Consider the following 23,095-nt stretch of genomic DNA (forward strand, 5'->3'; position numbering starts at 1 on the left):
TCATTCTGCACTTCTGGGTCTAGGGCACACACACACTTTGCCGGCAACTCATGCAGTCGAGCCGATGAGCGGGTCCAGCAGGCCGATGTCCACTAGGAAATGTTGATTATTCCCAAGAGAGACAGTGCAGATCGCCGTTCTGTTAGTAAGGAAGATAGAGATCCTGCATTTCTGCTAAGCAGGTGCACAGATTTCTGTCTTCTCACAGTTAAAGCACCCCCCCCCCCCTTACACACACACACAGTTAAAAAGCACTCCCTAGGAACACATTTAATCCTTTGATCGCCCCTGATGTTAACCCCTTCCCTGCCAGTGTCATTAGTACAGTGGCAGTGCATATTTTTTTTAGAACTGATCACTGTGTTAGTGTCACTGGTAAACCCCAAAAAAGTGTCAAAAGTTTCACTTCATGTCCAATTTATCTGCCGCAATGTCGCAGTCCCGCTATAAGTTGCTGATCACCGCCATTACTAGTAAAAACAAAAAATAAATAAAAATTTCCATGAAAATATCCAATTGTTTGCAGCACTATGACTTTTGCACAAACGAATCAATATACGCTATTGGGTTATTTAGATTTTAGATTTCGATTTTTTTAAATTTTTTTTTGGATGTGTTTTATAGCAGAAAGTAAAAAAAAATATATATATATATATATATTTTTTTTTTTTACAAAATCGCCGGTCTTTTTTTGCTTTATAGCGCAAAAAGTAAAAACCGCAGAGGTGATCAAATTCCACCCAAAGAAAGCTCTATCTGTGGGAGGAAAAAAGGACATCAATTTTATTTGGGTATTTTGGGTGTCGCACCACCGCGCAATTGTCAGTTAAAGTAATGCAGTGCCGTATCACAAAAAATGGCCTGGTCAGGAAGGGAGTACACCTTCCGGGGGTAAAGTTGTTAATTACATCTTTTTCCACCCATCATTATGGTGTAAAAAAATATGAGAAAACATTGGCATGCACTAAGAAATTCTAGAATTCTGGGCCCCCTATTGCCTAAAATCCACAGGTTATATAAAGGTATGTTTCATCCCTGAGTAGTTTTGTTGCTCTAATTGTTTTAAATAAACTGGTCAGTCCCTCTTTCTTCCATAATCATACAGGTTTTTTCCCTGCAAGAAATGCCAAATCAACTAATGCAGAAATAAGAAAACATGTTCTTTTACCTCTACTATAACTCCTAGGACAATACGTTTTTTATAACGTGTTCATCTACTAATGTAGTTTAGGTACCGCAGTGCTTGAACTGTCTCTAATATAAAGTGTGACCACACAGGCATTAAATGTTCGCTTGGGTAAACATATTGGAACATAAGAGGGGATTCGGAGGGCAAGTTAAAAGTATACATCCCTTGTGGTTTAATTGTTTGTTGGGACGTCAATGCTTTAATTCATAATTGCTTATGCTACTCTTTCCAATATGTTTTTTTTTTTTTTTTTTTTTTTTTTTTTACTAAACATTTTGCACAAAACAAGTACATAGACAACAATGCAATGATTTTTTTTCTAATCATGATAGCTGCTTAAATTGTAAATTCTTATTGTTCCTCTTGATGAATTATTAATATTTTTTTTTATTTTTATACAATTTAAATATATTTAATTATTGGTGTTCTGTGGATTTTAATTCGATAGAAGTTGCAAGTTGTGGTTAATCTGAGATATGATTCTTGCTATTAACTAGTTGGAGCCAGTTTAGATCCAAAGTGAGGCCTGGTTCCCGTTATAGATTTAAAGTGAAACTTGGTTCTTTTTGTTTATCCACGACATTTGATGGGTATTTAATGCGTGATGGCTTTGCATAGCATACATGCCACAGAAGACATCAACTCTGATGAAATGCGTAGGGTGAAGCTACACTACGTGACGTCATCACACAACAGCAAGTGTCCCTGGAAGTGTGTTTCGACCATTTTTTAATATTGTATACAGCACCACGATGCCTATATTTATGTAAATGCAATATATTTGTTTAAAAAAAATGATTTATCAGGTTTTAAACTATGTGAAGTGCTGGTCTTCTTTTTTTTTTTTCTCTCTCTGAACATGGTGCATATGGGATCAAGAACTTGAGGATTTTTGTACTGGTTGTGTTTTTATTTTTGTACTGGTGGTGTACTGGTGGTGAAGAGTCCTGCACTTTTATGACTGCAATTATAACATCTTCCCTAATATGACTTATCTCTAATTTGAGAGTCATTTTTTTTCGATAAGTCTCTGCTGTGCTTTCTTGGTGGTGGTAATTCTTTAGAGTGTGACACACATTATTTGGACTTTTGCATGCAACACTTTTTAAAAATTTTCACAATATGTCACAGTTGATTTATTTTACTATTATATGATGTTGCTTGATATAAAGATGTGATGTACATTCTGACATTGATGAACAATTAGGCGCTGCACATTTTGATATACTATATTTGTTAGCTATGCTAAATATCTCATAGTGTGCTCGCAGCTATAAACCCCTGATTATTGCATCACTGTTCTAAGGATCTCTTTTTTTTGTATGGGACTGTGCTGTTAGCCTGTGCAATGTCACTTATACTGTATATATTGTCAGATTTCCTATCTAAGCCTTACGGTTATGTTATATTACTTTGTGGATATTGTTACATGTAATTGATTTACATGTGAGCCTCTACTATTTATGCTTCTTCAATACAAGACCTGAGACTGCTTCTTCAACTGGACCATTTAATCCACTGCTAAATAGTTATAGTTATGCACAGTATAGGACACAGACAAATTCATAGACTGGGTTATATGGAGCTACATACAGGTGTTTGGACACTGGCAAATCAGAGCTGTGAGAAACCCCATATAGACCCTCCCACTCTCAGTTTTTTGCTAGCATACTTGGATGATGAATGTCTCCCTCTCTCTCTCCTAAGGGAGACTGTTTTCTTCTAGAAGTTTCCTTAGTGTTTTGCTTCTTCCATTACCAGTTATGCACTAGCCTCTTGGGCTAATGGCACAGTTTCCCAGATTGGCTTCCTAAGCACCTGGAATCTGCCAGATGGAAGATGCAGGGCTAGCTTGTAATTTCACTTCAGGCACTGGACCCTACATTTGGTGCTCCTCCTTGGCACCTACTTGTATGAAATTAGCTTCAAGGTGTTGGGTCCATGGTAGTGGCCATCCACACAGATCTGATCCAGTCCCTGAGATCTACCTTGGAAGCATTCCCATCTGAGGAGGAAGCCGGGATGGGGTTTTCCCCTAACATTCTGGTACTAGACAAAGTATTTTCTGCTATGGGGAGTGTGGGGCTTCTAGCCCACCCTGGGCTCAGTGTGCTTTGCTCTAACCCACTGGAGTAGAGCACAGACTATGACATGTATAACAAAAGTCACAGCCATAGGCAGTAGTGCTAACTTTGGAAGGTGAACTTGTGCGCTAAAATAGGGTATACAACGTCCCTAAGGAAAACAAGCAACAAACTCCAAGCAGTTGTGGAACACCACAGGAAAGAGCAGCCTTTACCCCTTTGAGAAAGCTATGTGAGTTGTAGCGCAACGCGTCAGGGACAAGCCGTATTGACGTCACTTCCAGTCTTCGGCCGAGACCAGAAGCATCGGAGCGGACCGCATCGGTGGCTTTTTTTGACTGTACTCTGCTTTGAACTTTCTGCATTCTAGTAAGTGACCTGTACATTTGTTAAATAAACTTTACCCTAATATACTGCACGATGAGAGCTTCCTTTTGTCTGAGCAACTATTAGATCAATCGTTGGATAAACAAGGAGATCGGCATATTCTTAAGCTGGAAACAGTATATGCTCCTTCCCGAATGTTATGTTGGAGGCAAATCAGATTTTTTGGGCATTTTTATATATACCACTATACACAAGTTCAGATGTTTTGCCTGCCTCCAAAGAACTCCAAAAAATGCCCAAAAAAACGCTAGCCTCAAAAAAAAAAACGCCCAGGTGTGTTGTTGCAGGCATTTTTGGGGGGTTTTTGGAGGCAGGCAAAACATCTGAACTTGTGTATAGTGGTATATATACACACCTACTTATATGTATATTACACTTAGACATGTATATAGGTGTGATAGGAGCGTAACTATATTGGTGTTAATTATTTCATTAGCGCAAGTAGTTTTTTCTGCTCCTTTCACACCTATATATGTCTAGGTGTATATATACATATATGGGTGTGTATATATATACCCCCTATACACATGTTCAGATGTCATGTCTGACTCCAAACATGTGCTCAAAAGATCCCTATGGACGCCTGCAGCCAAAAAGAATGCTGGCGGGGGCGAAGCCATATTACTGCAGCGAAAGTGACTTCAGAGAAAATAGCTTTTCTCTATAGCGGTCACCCTGATATGGAAGGGTTTTGTCACCCTGCCATAGCAGTCACTGTCAGTTAACCCTACACTACATTACGGTCCCCTTACACTTAACACTTTCCCTACAGAAACTGAATAAATTAAAGCTAACTAAAGTGTAAAAGAGCACTCTAACTACACTAGATATCCCTTTCCTCACACTAAAAATTGCTAAATGACACTTTGTAACACTTTGTAACAGAAGTAACGGAACAGCATTCCACTCTCTTCCATGTCCCGTATAAGAATGCTAGAAATTTGGCAGGGGCTATCTTATATACTGGGGGGCGTTTTCACTAATGATTGGTCTATGGACCCCCTAGTCACTCCAATCACATTCCTAGCATTCTCCTGCCCCCTCAATTTTCTTTTGCTAATGGTTCTGGTCCAATCATGGGCTTTTAAAGCCCATTTCCTGTCCCATTGCATTTTGGTCGGTTCTGGTTGCCGAATTCCGAACTGTTTGGGCAAAAAGTTCTAAATTCGGCCGAACCTCGAACAGCCAATGTTCGGGCCGAACCGATGGTCGACCCGAACCGTTCGATCATCCCTACTCTTTACAGGCACTGTCTGTACAGCTGAGCATCACTTCATTCACTTTGCTAAAAACTGTGAGTGCTCCCGGTTGGGTGGTCTTCCCCCCAGGTTCTGTTGTGAACTATTTCTGCATACTCCAATACAGGTTCTTTATTGCACCCACCTGTCTGAATTATTGCCATGGCACCATCCTACACACCACCTACAGACTTTCTCAGCTGACAACAGCCGAAACTAGGGAAGTTTTTGGTTGTTACGATGGGATGCTGTGGTGACTCTGTGGTGTCACCGTGGATGTTGTGGTGACTCTGTGAGATCAGCTCTCCCTAATTTAGGGCCTTTTCTCCAGTTAAGGTCTTCCTTAAGGTGTTCCTCATGGTTCCAAATTAGCCCAAAGGATCTAGCTACTGGAAAACACTCCATTGACACTTCTTTCTCAAGGACTGGCCCTTCATCCTGCTTCTCAGTCGCAGACATTGAGGACTTGGTTATTAAAACTCAGGTCCTGAGGAGCAGAAGCTTGTTGATTTGGCCATTCCTACGGTATGTTCCTGCATGCTAGGTAGTCAACTTCTTGCAAAGTCTAACATGGCATTTGGCCAGCTTTCTTTGCTTGGAGCAAATAGAGGAATCTAGACAGTACTCTGTGAAAAGAACCCTGACCTTCCTTTATTCAGGTTTTGATCTGTATTTGGCCTTGAGCACCTAAAACCTCTCTGGCCTCTTACTTCTTGATGAAGGATTTTGTGTAGGGGGTGGCTTGTATAGTTCCCCTCAGTCGTTTTTTGGTTACTTATCCTGGTTAGGGATGGGTGAACGGTTCGGCCCAAACATCAGTTTGGGCAGAATTTGCAGGGTGTTCACCGAATGTTCGGATGTTCGCTGCACAGTGCATTCTGCACCCTGATTGGGAAAAGCTTTCACTATATTTATTTAAAGGATTTTTTCATTTTAATTGTTGCACTTTAGGCATAATTAAAATCACTGCTCTTTAAAAAAACAATAATTTTAAAAACATTTTTATTGATACTTGTCCCCCAGGGGAGAACCCAGACCCCCATACCTGTTATGACCAATTGCTTGCATATAAGCCTTCAAAATGGGCACTTTTAATTTTTCCTTTTCGGCTCCTATAGACTTCAATGGGATTCACTGTTCGGGTTAGAACATTTCCCCTGTTCAAGGGGAAATGTTCTAACAAGGGGGTCTTTGGCTCATTCTTAATCCTGGTTTTATTAGTCTATCAGGAGTTGCCTTTTTGACCTTTTCAGGTATATTTCCCTGGCTAACCTTAGGCAAAAGATTGTTTGTCTTGTCTTTAATCTGTCCTGTATTAAAACTTCCCAAGGAGTTTTCTCTCCACTGTTTTGACACCAACTCTATTGGTGACGCTTTGACTTTTCAGCACCAAGCATCTGTTTCACATATTTTTTAGGCTGCCAATTGGTCGTCTGTTTAAACATTTGAAAGATTACCAAGTGTATGTTTATGCATATACTGATGCCTGCTTTGGTCGAAAGGTGCTTTTGACTACTGTTTGAGTTAGGGTCCTTGACATTTTATTTTGTGGTCCTGTTTTTTTATGCATTGCCAACCCCTTGATTTGTTTTGCTTTTGAACTTACCAGTCGTCTATGACTTTTCCTGTGACTTAGGATAGGATTTTTTACTTACGTGTAAAATCCTTATTTTGGAGTACAGTACAGGGCACAGGACCTCCCGTTAATGTTTATCCTCTTTTTACTTGATAAAAAATGAAGGATCACTGAGGGAGTGAGGAGTTATTAGGGGGGTATGGCCAGTGGCCAATTACCTGAAAGTAGCTGCATATATCCCTGTCATCTATCACTATTCATGTGTACTATATTTTACGTCAAGAAAAAGATGTTACAGGTAGGTCAAAAATCCTATTTTTGTTCAAATTCTAGACTGGCCTGGACCCTAACAAAGCCTATCTGGCCAAAAAAAAGTACTTGAAGAAGCACGAGAAGGAAGAAGAGAGAAGACAGAGGGGATCTGTGTTCATGAAGAGCAAGGTGAGCCTATAACTGACAATGGTGTACTGCTGACCCCAATTTCTAGGATGTGCATTCATTCAAACAATGTTTCTTAAGGTTATCAACTCAGGTAGGAATATATTTATGAATTATCTTTTTGTGTCAATCTGTATTTAAAACAATAAAAAAAAATTGGATACAAATCACAACTGTAATGGTCATAATGCATCAACCCACAGCTCCATCAAATCAGAAGTTAGATTTCATCAGTTTGAAGATTTGAAATTTCTCTCTCCAATAAAAAAAAAAAATATATATATATATACATACACACACACACACACACACACACACACACAACACACACAACACACACACACACACTCACTGGCCACTGTATGAGATAAAATGTGCTAGTACCGGATTTTCCAAAACGAATGAATCTCCAGATAGCAGCGATCTGGGTCATTACACATAACACCTGGAGGTGCCCCTATCCTACATTAAATCATTAGATATGGAAGGGTTGGGAGACAAGGATTTCGGGCACTTAACTTTCATAAAATTAAATTTTATTAAACAAAATCTTTAAAAGCATCTAATAATACAAGCAGATGAAAAATCTACATTGAACATAAGACCAAAAAGATGGTCGACAGTATACAATACAAAATTTCATGAGGTACTAAACCTTCATATAGTATGAAAACATTTGTGTACAGAACAATTTTCATTATGCACAGATCCAATGTGGTATACTTCAAAGCAGACAGGGCCTGCCGGCGGACACCTCGATACTCAAGGTGCCAGTCAGCATGGTCAGCTGAGATTTACAGTAGATACATAGTGTACATTACTTGTGACAATTTGCTCAACATGTTTCGCCTTCCTGTTGAAAGCTTCATCTGGAGCTTAATATTTGCTTTGTCTGTACATTGTATATTCTGAACTTCTTTGATAACATAACGAGGAGGACTAAGAGACGGTCACAGAGCTCATATATCAGGGAACCATTATTCACATGGAGTATAAAGACAAATACCCCTGTATGTTTGTGTCGATCCTGCAGAATAATCTATTTGGATAAGGGTGAGTAAACCTGCATTGTAAGTAGCAGACACCTGTTGAGCTGTGTTGTGTCATGAAAGTCCTCCCCGGATGGGGAACCGCCGCCATAGATTATTCTGCAGGATCGACACAAACATACAGGGGTATTTGTCTTTATACTCCATGTGAATAATGGTTCCCTGATATATGAGCTCTGTGACCGTCTCTTAGTCCTCCCCGTTATGTTATCAAAGAAGTTCAGAATATACAATGTACAGACAAAGCAAATATTAAGCTCCAGATGAAGCTTTCAACAGGAAGGCGAAACATGTTGAGCAAATTGTCACAAGTAATGTACACTATGTATCTACTGTAAATCTCAGCTGACCCTGCTGACTGGCACCTTGAGTATCGAGGTGTCCGCCGGCAGGCCCTGTCTGCTTTGAAGTATACCACATTGGATCTGTGCATAATATAAATTGTTCTGTACACAAATGTTTTCATACTATATGAAGGTTTAGTACCTCATGAAATTTTGTATTGTATACTGTCGACCATCTTTTTGGTCTTATGTTCAATGTAGATTTTTCATCTGCTTGTATTATTAGATGCTTTTAAAGATTTTGTTTAATAAAATTTAATTTTATGAAAGTTAAGTGCCCGAAATCCTTGTCTCCCAACCCTTCCATATCTAATGTGCTAGTACCGGGTTGGACCCACTTTTGCCTTTAGAACTGCCTTATATATTACATTTGGGGTTGACATATTGACCAGGCTAGGATCTGTTCAAGCCTGCTATATTTTACAATAGATTCAACAAGGTGTCTGAAACATTCCTCAGAGATTTTGGTCATATTGATGTAGCGCTACCCTGTGAGGGCCGCTTACTAAATCTGTACCCTACTCGTTGCCCTGACCTTGCAAGTCCTCTGACACCCTAGTTTCAGACATTTTGGTAGTGACCAAGACAATTAGAAACACACACAATTCAAGTGAAAGAGTCAAACTTTGTTTACTAAAGCATTAGAAACATTACGATCCAGTAACATAAGCCTGACAAGTCGCGGTCCCTCGCGGTCCATGCAGTGCTACAGGACCCGTTCTAATAGGAGCGACACAAGTCGCTCCGACTTAGAAAAAGGGTCCTGTACTACTTCGGGGCAACCTCAGAGCGACTTGCATAGACATTCATTATATGAAGTCCGTGCAAGTCGTACCGAAGTCACGGTGCACGGGACTTCACAGGTCGCCCCCAAAGTCGTGCAGCTGCAGTGTGAATGCGGTCTTACTATGACAAATACTGATGGTAAAAAACAGTCAAAAAGTAAACAGTAACTTGTTGCAAAATATAGAAACACTTACACAAGATCAAGACCCTGTTTAGATTGAAACCTATGGGTACAGAAGAAGGGCAGGATCCTTTCTTATGTCAGACCACTCCCTTCTGTACCTCAACACCCCAGATCCAAAAATAGATAGATAGAAAACTGTACTTAATTGTCCATAAGCAGTTTAACCTTTAAGTCTTTAACCCACTCACATAATAATAGAGTCCTAGTTGAAAGTAGGGCCTTTATGGCTACACTAAGGTGTAGTCTCGTTAAAGGAAAGAAAGCCTTGAGTCTTCATCTAGCACTATATACTACGTATATGTGATATACTGGACGTATTCTGATAAGTAGAGTGATGTAAATTAGGCTGATGGGCCTTGGCAAGCAGGGGATGAAAAGTGTGCCTGTTGTATCCGGAAGCAAAATGAACACTGTCGCATTTTGGCAGGGAGTAAGTTTAGCAAAGAGTTCTACAGGTGTAGGCAAAGAGAAAGATAGCGTTATCTGCATGCGGTGTCCCTTGTCATAAGAAGGCAGGCAAGTGCCCGCTCGCCGATCCATGCAACTTGTAGTATTTAAGAAAGGTGTGAAGGCTCTGCAGCAAACTCCCGCAGGGTCCTGGCTCATGGGATGGCGTGCAACCTCATGTCGCACTGTGCCACGGCCCAGCTGGGTCTGGCACGGATGTGATGAAAGCAGCCTTCAGACTGCCGCTGAACGACCAGAAGTAGCTGGCAGTGGATACCCCTGTACACACACGTGATGACTCTCTAGCACAGGCCGTGACTCAGCCACAGCACAGCCTAACACTGGGTCACTTGCTTGCAGATCCTAGCTGGGGTCCCAAGAGGGTGATCCTGACCTAGCACAGGCTTTATATTCCCTCTCCCAGCATTTTATTTTTCTACTCCAGGCGGCTGGTACTTGTAGTCCATTACAGTCTGGCATGAGTGTGAAACCTAGACTACTGCTCCCAAGATGTTTTGCTTTACTCCCTGGTGTTAATCAGCCTGCTGGCAGGATATGATGACATAGAGTCTTAGCTGAGCACTAGAGGGCTGGGTCAATTGGGAGCTGTGCTTCTCTTCCAAACATTATTCTGTATGGCGAGTACCCAGTGGCATCACTCACGGTACTATTGTGGGCATGCACAACAGCAGTGTTTTCCCCAATGTTGTTTTTTTTCAGTGGGTAAAGTTCCCAGCATATTCAACCTAGTTCTATTAAATCTCTCCGGCTGAGGATCTCCCTGAGGGTGGTATGGAGTAGTCCTGTGTTTCTTTATGTCCAGCAGTTGGCATAGTTGGTGTATTAAGAAGCTCTCAAAATCCTGACCTTGATCAGAGTGTATTTTGGCAAGCAAGCCATAGTGAGCAAAGAATTTCCCCACAAGGACCTTTGCCACCATGGTGGCCTGTTGATCTTTAGTAGGGTAGGCCTCAGAATAGCGGGTGAAATTGTCAGTACCACCAGGACATTACTTCTTCGACCTGTATCGGGTTCCAGGCAAAGAAAGTCAATACAAACAAGCTCCATGGGCCCTTGGGTCTGCAGATGTCCCATGGGAGTAGCCCTGACTGGTAAAGTATTTCATTGAACGCATAGCAAAAAGGAATGACAATAACTCTCTATTTCTGCTCTCATATTAGGCCAGTATAACTTAAATGTCCATGTTCATCATGCAAGGCCTCCAGTACAGTTGTTCGTTGATTTTTGGGAAGGAATAGTTGGGATCTCTCCTCCAAGTCCTCATAAGGACCTCGCATGTACAACAATTCATCTCTGAGTTGCAGCCTGTTCCATTCTCAAAGTATTACTCTTGACTCTGCCACAGGGCTCTTCAATAGTGATGTACCGAACGGTTCGCCGGCGAACGGTTCCCGGCGAACTTTGCATGTTCGCGTTCGCCGCTGCGGGCGAACATATGCGATGTTCGGTCCGCCTCCTATACATCATCATTGAGGCAAACTTTGACCCTGGATCTCACAGTCATCAGACACATTCCAGGCCAATCAGCATACCTCCCTCCCACCTCCTATAAATAAGCAAGGGCAGCATCCATCTTAGATCATTTCTGTGTTACTGAGAGCAGGGAAAGTGCTGCTGCTGTTATAGCTAGGGACAGTTAGTCAGTGTTCCCGGTCTTGTTAGCCAGTGTTCTTGGTACACTCCTGCTGTAAGGACAGCACCCCAAAAAGCCCTTCCTAGGGCTGGTATTTGAGGTTTTTTTGGATATATATATATATATATATATATATATATATATATATATATATCTATTGTCCCCAAAAGGCCTTTTGAGGGCTGGTATTTGTGTAATTTTTTTTGTTCTGTGATAGATATATATATATATCTATTGTCCCCAAAAGCCCTTTTGAGGGCTGGTATTTGAGTATTTTATATATATATATATATATATATATATATATATATATATATCTATTGTGCACTGCAGTTACCTGCCCGCTGTGTGTGAGAGGCCACAGACTGTACTGTGTGCACACCACACTCATTTCGGGTGGCACAGGCACAGTACCTTGCATTTTAAAAAATATTTTTTTTTTCCTCTGTCATAATTGCAGTGAGTGCTGTGTCAGGTCCACAGAGTGTACTGTACCCACTGCAGTGCATTGCCCACCACTGATATATATACGGTGGCACAGCATCTTGTTGCAAATTGAAAAAAAAAAAAATATTTTTTATTATTGCAGTTGCCTGGGCTGCCAGTGACTGTCAGGTCCACAGAGTGTACTGTGCCCACTGCAGTGCCACTGCGTGCCCACCCACCACTGATATATATACGGTGGCACAGCAGCTTGCAAATTAAAAATATATATATATTTTTTATAATTGCAGTTGCCTGGGTGCCAGTGACTGTCAGGTCCACAGAGTGTACTGTGCCCACTGCAGTGCCACTGCCCACCCACCACTGATATATACGGTGGCAGGCATGACTTTTTTTGGATTAGTGTCTGGGGGGGTCTAAAAAGCGTACCTGTGAAGTTTCAGCTCTGTAGCATGTCCAGAACCAGAAAAAAAAGATCATATAGGTGTAAAAGGGGTTCCCACCATCCCTGCTCTACTGAAAAATTATCTTTTTTTTTCTGGTTCTGGACATGCTACAGAGCTGAAACTTCACAGGTACACTTTTTAGACCCCCTAGACACTAAATCACACAAAAAAGTTCTTAAAAATTGTCATTTTTGATAGAGAGACAATTATTGGAAAAATTAAAAAAAAAAAAAAACTTAAAAGAAATTTTTCTTTGGATTTATTGTCTGGGGGGTCTAAAAAGTGTACCTGTGAAGTTTCAGCTCTGTAGCATGTCCAGAACCAGAAAAAAAAATAGAATTAGGGTTAGGGCTAGGGTTAGGGTTAGGGTCAGGGTTAGGGTCAGGGCTAAGGTTAGGGTTATTTTTAGTGCTTAGGGTTAGAGGGTTAGAGTTAGAGGGGTAGGGGTAGGGCTACTAACTCTAACCCTAAGTATCTCACCGTAACCCTAACCCTAGCCCCTAACACTAAACCTAACCCTAACCCTCTAACCATAACCCTAACCCTCTAACCTTAACCCTAACCCTCTAAGCCTAGCCCTAAGCCTAACCCTAGCCCTAAGCCTAACCCTAGCCCTAAGCCTAACCCTAGCCCTAACCCTAATTCGTAATTTTTTTCTGGTTCCGGACATGCTACAGAGCTGAAACTTCACAGGTACAATTTTTAGACCCCCCAGATGCTAAATCCAAAGATTTTTTTTTTTTTTTTTTTTTTTTTTCCAATAATTGGCTCTCTATCAAAAAATTACAATTTTTAAGAACTTTTTTTTTTGTGTCATTCAGTGTCTGGGGGTCTAAAAAGTGTACCTGTGAAGTTTCAGCTCTGTAGCATGTCCAGAACCAGAAAAAAATTAGAATTAGGGCTAGGGTTAGGGTTAGGGCTAGGGTTAGGGTTATTTTTAGTGCTTAGGGTTAGACGGTTAGGGTTAGAGGCGTAGGGGTAGGGTTACTAACTCTAACCCTAAGTATCTCACCGTAACCCTAACCCTAGCCCCTAACACTAAACCTAACCCTAACCCTAACCCTTAACCACTTAAGCCCCGGAGGATTTTCCTGCTAAAAGACCAGGGGGTATTTTGCGATTCGGCACTGCGTGATTTTAACGGACAATTGCGCGGTCGTGCGACGCTGTACCTAAACGAATTTGACGTCCTTTTTTTCCCACAAACAGAGCTTTCTTTTGGTGGTATTTGGTCACCTGTGCGATTTTTTGATCACGCGCTATAAACAAAAAAAGAGCGACAATTTTGCAAAAATAGCAATATTTTTCACATTTTTTTATATGAAATTCCCCAAAAAAAATGTAAAAATCAAAATTTTTTAACATTTTCGGCCAATTTGTTTTATCCTACCTATGTTTGGTAAAAAAAATCGCAAAAAGCGTATTTTTATTGGTTTGCTCAAAAGTTATCGCGTTTACTAACAAAGGGAAAGATTTTTGTCATTTTTGTTGTTTTTTTTTTTAACGCGTAATGGCGGCGATCTGCGATTTTTTTGCGGTACTGCGACATTGCGGCGGACAGATCGGACCCTTGACTGACATTTTTGACACTTTTGGGGTTACCAGTGACATTTCTACAGTAATCAGTGCTATACATATGCACTGTTACTGTAAAAATACACTGGTAGTGAAGGGGTTAACTTTATTTGGGAGGGAGAGGCTGTGTGTGTCCCTAGGGGCGTGCTTTCTACTGTGATTGGCTGTGGCTTGAGCTGTAAGGACACTGATCAACGGATCTACATAGTAGATCCATGTGATCAGTGTCTTTACATCGAGGAGAATGGCAGGTGGCTTGTTTACACAATCATTCTCCCTCTCCCCCGACGATCGCCGAGTGACCGGCGGACATCGGGTCCGCTGGTCACACGCGCGGGGGGGTCCGTGACCGCGCGGGAGTGGTAGCGCGCCTCCGCGGGCGCGCGCTCGCTCCCCAGACCCTCCCAGGCTAGTGACGTTAATTAATTAAGTTTTAACTTAATTAAGTTAAAAACGTGTCGGCAAGCGGTTAAAGCCCAGTTCCTGTCCCATTTTGGTCGGTTCTGGTCTGTTTGCGGTTGTTTGCGGTGCGTTAAACGGGGAGTTTGGTCTGTCACTGTGAAGCGGGCGTAACCCTTACACTACCTGATCGATACAACATCATACCTGATCGTATACACACACTGGATGTTTTAAAGCACGTTATTCCAAACAATTTAGGAATGTTAGGTGATTTATGCCCTTTATGGAATAAAACCCGACTCTGCGTCAACTACGTAATTTTCCATGGGAGTTTTGCCATGGATCCCCCTCCGGCATGCCACAGTCCAGGTGTTTGTCCCCTTGAAACAACTTTTCCATTACTATTGTGGCCAGAAAGAGTCCCTGTGGGTTTTAAAATTCGCCTGCCTATTAAAGTCTATGGGGGTTCGCAATGTTCGCCGGTTCGCGAACATTCGCCGATGTTTGCGTTCGCCGCTCGCGAACGGCGAATTTTATGTTTGCGACATCACTACTCTTCAACAGCAAACTGGGGTTTTGTTTAGTTAACGCTTTAATAGCCAGACGGCATTGTGGGTCCTAAATCTGGTCTGCTTTCAAGTCTTTCTTAAACAGCCGGGGAAGGCCGTTGTCCCGCACATGGGTTAGACTGCAATAGTACTTCGGCACTCCGGAGGGATGAGCTCCTATAGACTGAGGCCTGTGAGACAGTGTCAGCATCTTGATTCCCAGCCCCGGGCCGATATTTCAAACTGAATTGGAACCCAGCTAGGACAGCCAAACACCAATGCCCTGTGGTGTCCAGCTTGACAGATGATAGTAGATAAGTTAGAGGATTGTTATCAGTCTTCACTACTAACGTGGCCCTGTACAGAGAGTCCTTAAGCTTGTCTACTACTATTCACTTCTGAGCCAGGAACTCCAATTTATGGACTGGATATTTATTTTCAGATGGGGCCAGGCTGCGACTTACATAGGCCAAGGGCCTCAGCCCTTTATCTTGTTCCTGGTAAAGAACTCCCCCCAGCCCATTTCGGCTGGCGTCCACGTGGACCTCATAGGGTATGACTGGGTCGGCATACACAAGTACATGTGCTTCAGTAAGGCTCTTCTTAAAAATACAAATTGGCCTAAACTGATAAAAAAATATATTTTTTACATTTTTTATTGGGAATGTTTTATAGCAGAAAGTAGAAAATATTGGTGTTTTTTCAAAATGTATGCTATTTTTTTGTTAATGGCACAAAAACTTAAAACCGCAGAGGTGATCAAATACCACGAAAAGAAAGTTCTGTTTGTGGGAAAAAAAGGACATCAATTTTAATTGGGTACGGCGTCGCTCTACCGCGCAATTGTCAGTTAAAGCAACACAGTGCCGAATCGCAGAAAATGCCCTGGTCATTAAGGGGGTAAAACTTTCCGGGGCTGAAGTGGTAAACGTTCATAGCAAAGCATTATTCCCATGTGAGCTATCCAAAACCTTAATGTAAAGGGCGACTGTGAGGTACAATTCTGCAAAATTAGGTCACAAGTGCCTCTACATACAATATATATACATCCTGTATTACATCATCAAGAATGCCTAGTAGGCATGGTTTAGGGTTGAGCGGTATAGAGAGTTGAAAAGTTCTGTTAATAGTAGTTAGAGAGTGTAGCAAGAGAAAACAATTTAAGGGGAGTACAAGTACAGTGTACTCATAATAGTATGTATAGTTGTGACAATCTTTGTTACATTCAGGAAACAGCAATGGACAGATTCTAGAGCCTCCGTCCAGTGGTCTTCAGGGAGACCCTACAGAGCGAGTTCCTACACCCTGTTCTTATCTCTTAATGGCTGAGTTAGGGAATTGCTCCAGATAATCCACCAATAGCATAGCGCACAGGTGTCAAACACAAGGCCCGCGGGCTGAAGGCGGCCCCCCATGCCATTTCATGTGGCCCTCGCACCTCTCCTGCAGCTGCAGCACCCCCTTGTCTCTGCCCCCACCTTGTTTCTGTAATCAGCAGCAGAGAGGACAGAACTCCTTTGCCAGATCCTGCACTGCTCTGTGCAGCTGCAAAAAGGCTAATTTTTGCACCCCCCCCCCTTCTCAGCAGCCTGCAGCAGAGAGAAGGGCAGAACTCCTCCTGCAGATCCTGAACCTCTCTGTGCAGCCGCAACACCACCTTGCCTCTGCCTCCCCCTGGAAGTTCAGTAGACTCTGGAAGCTGACTCCAGCCCTCCTCTGGTTCGCCTCCAGACCCTGCACTTGTTCCCAGATGCACTCGCATCTTCTTCCTGGCAGCAGCACAAGGTAAGGGGGTGCTTTGGGATACAAGGAAGGGTGGGTGACTCTTGACATCTGATGGTGGGGGGTTCTAGACATCTCATGTAAGGGTGTAAGGGGGCATGGGGTGCACTGGACATCTAATCCTACAGATATAACTGGCCCTTTGAGGGCAACCATAATGCTGATGCGGCCCGCGATAAAATTTAGTTTGACACCCCTGGCATAGCGTAACATCTAGAAATGAAACCATTAGTGGAGGTGGATTGTTGCATCATGTTGAATATAGGAGTTGGGGATAATTAGGAGAAGGAAGGTTGAGACCTAATGGCATTCAGTAATTGGAGGAAGTAGAAATGCATATTGGATGATAGGCGATGTTGGGATTGTAGCTGTGCAAATGAGAGCATCTTACCATTTTCAAGAGGTGTGTGATGATAACCAATGTTCACCATTGTAATTTGACCAATTCTGGGTAAGCATGGTTATTCCATATGGAGTTCTATTTAGTATAACTCGATACTTGTAATTGTTTCACCTTAGTCCATATCTTATGCATTAACCTGTAGGTGAGATATAGTTTTTTGGATTTCAGGAAGAGGTGTGCCTCCAAACCTTCTGGGGGTGTTTGTGCCCCTGTAAAGTCTAATGTCATGGCAAACGTAGAATCCCTAGCTACACCCTTCTGTACTGTATTTAGACCACCCACCAAGTGCTGCAACTGAGCCACCATGTAGTAGAGCTAGGGATTTGGGAAGGCCAGACCCCCATTATCTTTAGATTGAGACAAATTTCTGGAGTAGTGAGTGAAAAATCGAGTTGACCAATCTGAAAATTTTTAGTGGGATGACCACAGGGCCTTATGAAGAAAATAAAGTAGTTGGGGCATTATCATCTTGGCCAAATTTGGTCTGCCTGCTACTGAAAGCCATAGCTTGGTCCACAGCTTTACCTTATCACTAAAGCTTGACAACAGCAGGAAAATATTTAAACAGCAGTAATCAGCTATCTCGGATGAAATCATAATCCCTAAAAGCCCGTACACACGATAAGAAATTCGGAAGGGAAATTTCGTCTGACGACCGATCTGCCGATTTTCGGATTGTTAGTATGGTGCTTTCGACAGCCGACTCCGACTTTTCGGCTCACAAAATCCTGATGTGCAGTCATTAAAATTTTTGTCCTCCGTCAACACACGTCCGATTTTCGTCTCATTAGTACAGATTTCGACGGGGAAAAATCTTATGAGCAAGACTAGGCATGCTCAGAGATGAAAGAACACATGGAAAGCAATCCAACACATGACATCACTTCTGAAGTAGAATTCTGTCGTACGGGAAAATTTGTATGAAAATAACCTCTTCACTTTCCACATCAGACTAGCATGCCACAAAAAACGGACGACAGATCGTTCGATAATCTTATCGTGTGTACGGGGCTTTAGTATCAAAATAGCATCACAACTGGTACTGGGCAAAAGGAAGACAGCTGAGGGTTAAGGTATTGGTTCAGCTTTAGGAGAACTAACTTAGTCCAATTATTAGTGAGACTGGAGCATTTCCTAAACTCAGAAATTATTGTCATCATCACTCTCAATGACGGGCCCATGTCTCCAAGAAGCATTAACATACTGTATCATTAACATTTACGGTAACATTATCTTTTATTGTACTATAAGCATCCTAATCTTTAAATTTCTCATTTTACCATGTGTCCATATTGCAGACTTTGTCACTTCAAGAACTTCAGGAAGATTTTGATGGAGCCCCTTCCACTGACTCCAACAACAACAGTACAGTGAATGGGACAAACAGTGCAATCAATTACATAGCATCTAACACCCTTACTGTGAGTTCTCAAATCACAACTCCTATTCCAAATGGCGTGCCAGCCCCAGTTAAAACAGAAGATCCTATCATGACGGCTCCTCCGATTGTCAACTTCCATACAATCATTATTGACATGAGCGCAGTGTGTTTTGTTGACCTAATGGGGATTAAAGCATTAGGAAAGGTAATACAATTATTATTTTTTACTCTTGTAATCTGATGCATTTTCTCATTTCAAAGTGTTCTTATAAGAAAACACAAATATAAGTTTGCACATAAAAAATTTTTAAAAACATATAAAATATATATTGTTAACCAATGTACAATTTTCAGAAAAACGGAGAACCTCATTAAGAGACTCTTTTTTTTAAAAATGTTTTACATGTATATTTGCATGCAGTCAGCTAAATTTAAAGCAGAATTTCACTCAAAAAATGAAGTCCCGCTGGTTTTCTCCCTCCCTAAAGCCTGTAACTGAGCATGTGTAGTGGGGAGCTGTCTGTGGCTTCCACAGCCACTTCCCATACTCAAGGTGGCGCTGGGGAGCAGCAGTAGTAAAAAGAACCGGCTGCAGGATAACAGCGTTGGACTCCAGGAACTAGTAAGTACCTAATATCAGTATTTGTAACTACTGACTAAAAAAAAAAAAAAAAAAAAAGCAATGGTCACTACATTAGCAGTACTTTCTGCTACTGCACAGTGACTGTGATTGAACAAGTTTATGCACCTAATTTTACTAAAGCTAATGATGGTACCTTGGTGCATCAATCATGAATGGATAACAAAATTATATCTCTCAATATTTACTATGTGCCAGCAATGTGCATAGATCCCTCCCTTCTAAATTGTAAGCTCTAACGAGCAGGGCCCTCTAATTCCTCCTGTATTGAATTGTATTGTAACTGTATTGTCTTCTCTCACATTGTAAAGCGCTACGCAAACTGTTGGCACTATATAAATCCTGTATAATAATAATTATATAGTGTACATGGAGCATGTCTGACCTGACTGATAACAAGTGGTTCACTATTAGGTTAACTGCAGTACTTACAGTGGTTGTAAACCCCAGTTATGAATTTTGACCTAAGCACATATATCTGTAGTGTTTACTTATCTCTCTACAAACCTCTAAGCCTGGGTTCACACTAGATGCAGAGCGAATTCACATTAAATTTGCATGCCGATTCAGCACCGCATCTAAATCGCAAACCTGTCCACGCAAACTGATTGCGGAGTGTATGTTAAGTTAACGACACCCCACAATTACATAATTAAATGTTTGTTGTATAGTTGTAATATTGTACCAGCATCCCTAATAGTAATGCAAAAAACTGGGAATTATGTGAAACCCTGGTGTGGGGGTCTAACACAAAAACCGTTTTTAAATTGAAAAGATCCAAAAGATGGAGTAGAAAAGTAAACACAGAGGGGATAAAAAAGCCTGGGAGTGAAGCAATCACAAGCCGGAAAAGAGAGAAGGGGAAAGAATACAGAAGGAAAGAAAGGAAGTGTGGAGTTGCAAAGGGGGGGAAACTGAGGAAAAAGAGAAACAAGGGAGGATGACAGGGGAGAAAGAAAGGGAAGGAGAAAGAAAAAAGGGGAGAAAAAGAAAGAAAAAAGGGGGGGGGGGGAAGAGAGGGAAGGAGAAGAAGAGGGGAAAAATTAGAATGGGAAAAATTGGAAAAGAAGAAATAGGCAAAGAAAGAATGATTGAGGGCTGGTGGGATTTTAACGGTACTATAGTCAGCGATGGAAAACCACCATGTATAAAATTATAAATTGTATTATTACATTAAAAATAATTACATACAAAATAGAAAAGAAAAATTATAAAATAAAAATTGTACAGAACAGATTACCATCATAGTCATTTCAATTACATACAGTTCTGAATATTTCAGGCAGTATTGATGTTTTACAAGCTCCAGTAGCCCCAAACCAAGGTACCGGGCATTAACCCAACATGTTTCGCGGGTTTCAACACTCCGCTTCTTCAGGGGTATAGGATTATATGATATATTAGTTTGCCTTGGAGTTCCTGTATAATAGAAATATATTATGAGAACATTGTAGTCAACAATTTTGTACAGAGGAGTTATTCGCATGCACAACCACATACTGGTCCGGGGCTCCCACCACCATGAAGCATGCAGGGATGGCCACCCAGTGAACGCCTCACCCACGGATGTGGAGGGGGTCATTAAGGTAGCGTGATTTGGGTAGTAGTAATTATGCGTGACATTGTCACAATACCTGTATGTGATAGTATCGGTATCTGATAGCTCATAAAATGCCCATAGAGTTGTTTGGCCAGACAGTGTGGCACTTCTCTCTGTAGGACATAAAAGTATTATATAGTACCATAGCTTAGAGGGCTCTGAGTCTACAGGGATTAATGGCTCTATTAGAATTTGAGCTTACCACACTTTGGTTAGATATATGCAAGTGTATCTGTAACTACATCTGAATATCCCAAGAAGTTCTTTTTTTGGCTCCAAATTTGCATATAAGCAACAATGGGAGGATAGATAGATTTTCCAGATGAAGACTCCCTTTAAGAAGGTGGGAGGCACTTGGATATATGTATAGCAAAAGGCAAGTTATGTATGAGTTAGGGAACGTTAATCTAAATGTATATCGATCTATCCTGTTCAAAGAAAGCTCCACAGCGCTTACCTCGTGTCTGGTCTACTGGCGTACACCCCGGCATCTGCAGGGGAATTGTCCGCCCGCCACCTTATGAGCATCCCCTCAACCCGGCGTGCGTACGCACATCCGGGCGGAAGTGACGACATCACGTCGGGTCAGGTCTCTAACGGCGCTAGCCACGCGCAGGCGCGCGCCGTGCTGCGTGGTACTCAGCCGCATTCACAGCTGTACGCAGCCACATGATCAGACATGGGCGTAAGTCTGTCAGTCCAGAGACCACACATCCGTTGGGAGTGCCGAGTGATGCCGCCCCCTGCAGTCAGGTAGTAGGCAGCAGAGGACAGTGAATGTGCATGAAAAAACTCCAATGCAGAAATCAAAAATAAATAAATAGGAAGCGAATCCATGTATGCCATTTACAGACATTTTAGAATATACAGCAATGCATCACCATGTATCTATACAAACGTGAGACACCAATATGGGAAAAACATTTATAATAAAACATGTATTCGAGAGTGCATTGCGTGGTACCGGGATTGTTTCCAATCACAACGGTACCAGCAATGGCTAGTAATAGGCATCACAATAAATTATGTGTAGCCTATCATATCAATGGTTTTACAACATAATCTAAGCTTTGGTTGCTGGTCTGGAGTAACAAATAAATGTTAGCAGATCTAGGGAAAAGAAAAATAGAAAAGAAAAAGGCCAAACATATAATATTTACAAAGTATATATGATGAGGCTATTTAAAATGATCCCTCGATTAAATATAAGTCGAGGGAAACTCTCATGGTCCAAATTGGTCCCATATGCATGTAGACCGCAGCTGCAACAAACGACCATATGGATCCATCCAGGGAGGTCCCGAATGGTACCATGCAGAATCTGCAGCATAGTGATATGCCGCACATTCAGCCAAGAAATGGTTTGTAGGTAACCATTTAGTTAATACCTGGGGGTTTGGTAGCGTCCAATGTTTCGATCCAGTAGGATTCTTTTTGAAGAATGCGCTTGTCCCAATTACCCCCGCGGGGATCCTGGGGGATAACCTCTAGGACAAAGAATGATACAACAGAATTATCAAATTTATGGTACAGGTTGATGTGCCTAGTGACACTGGTTTGAATATATGTGCCTCCCTCCGAATAATACACATGGTCCCCAATTCTTTGCCCTAGTTTGCGTATTGTCTTGCCGACATAGTAAGAGCCACATCGGCAAGTCATCAAATAAACAAGTCCCTGTGTATTACAGTCAGCATATTGTTTGGATTTTAGCCATTGGCCATTAGGCAAGCGGATACCATTACCACTGTGGATCCTAGGGCACCTACTGCAGGATCCACAGGGGTATGTACCTTTTTTGTTACCATAGTGAGGGCTCTGAGTTGTATAATGACTTTTGACAAGGTTGTCTCTAAGGGATGTGGCTCTTCTAAAGACTAGATCAGGTCTAGGTTTGACGTATTTGTTTAACGTATAGTCCTGTGTAAGAATAGGCCAGTGTTTGTGTAAGACATCACGAAGAATTTCCTCATGTACAGAAAATCTCGTGATGAACCTCACATTTTGTTGGTCGTCTCTGGATGTAGTTTTATACAAGGGTTCGGATCTTGATTTTGCCTTTGCTCGATTGAATGCTTTTCTCAAAAGGCTTTTAGAATAACCTCTGGCCAATAGTCTAGACCTCAAATGATTAGCCTGAATGTAGAAATTCATGTCGGTTGCACAATTTCTACGAAGTCTAAGATATTGCGCATATGGTATGCTTTTTATCAGGGGGGCGGGATGGGCACTCGCTGCGCACAGTATGGTGTTACCTACGCTGGGTTTTCGGTACAGATCCGTGTCGATGTGGCCATTAGGCAGCAGAGAGATATTAAGGTCCAAAAAAGAAATTTGTTGATGACTAATCGGTTGTGCAAATTTTAGAATAAGATCATTATTATCCAGTGCTGATAGAAATTCCTCTAAATCCTCTCTGCTGCCTGTCCAGATTAACAATAAATCGTCAATGAATCTGTACCAAATGAGAACATGGGACAACCATTGCTCCATGTTCT

General features: G+C 41.7%; 1 protein-coding gene across 1 annotated transcript in view; it reads left to right on the forward strand.

Annotated features, from left to right (window-relative positions):
- SLC26A9 (solute carrier family 26 member 9) overlaps nt 1–23,095 on the forward strand; it is a 338,632-nt gene that overhangs the window by 272,642 nt on the left and 42,895 nt on the right. The window contains exons 15-16 of the mRNA XM_082244534.1: nt 6,808–6,915; nt 18,275–18,562. Of these exons, the coding sequence (XP_082100660.1) occupies nt 6,808–6,915; nt 18,275–18,562 (396 nt within the window). The remainder of the gene's footprint in view (nt 1–6,807; nt 6,916–18,274; nt 18,563–23,095) is intronic.

This window comes from Pelophylax lessonae (assembly GCF_965119305.1).
Source record: "Pelophylax lessonae genome assembly, chromosome: 2".
Lineage (NCBI taxonomy): Eukaryota > Metazoa > Chordata > Amphibia > Anura > Ranidae > Pelophylax > Pelophylax lessonae.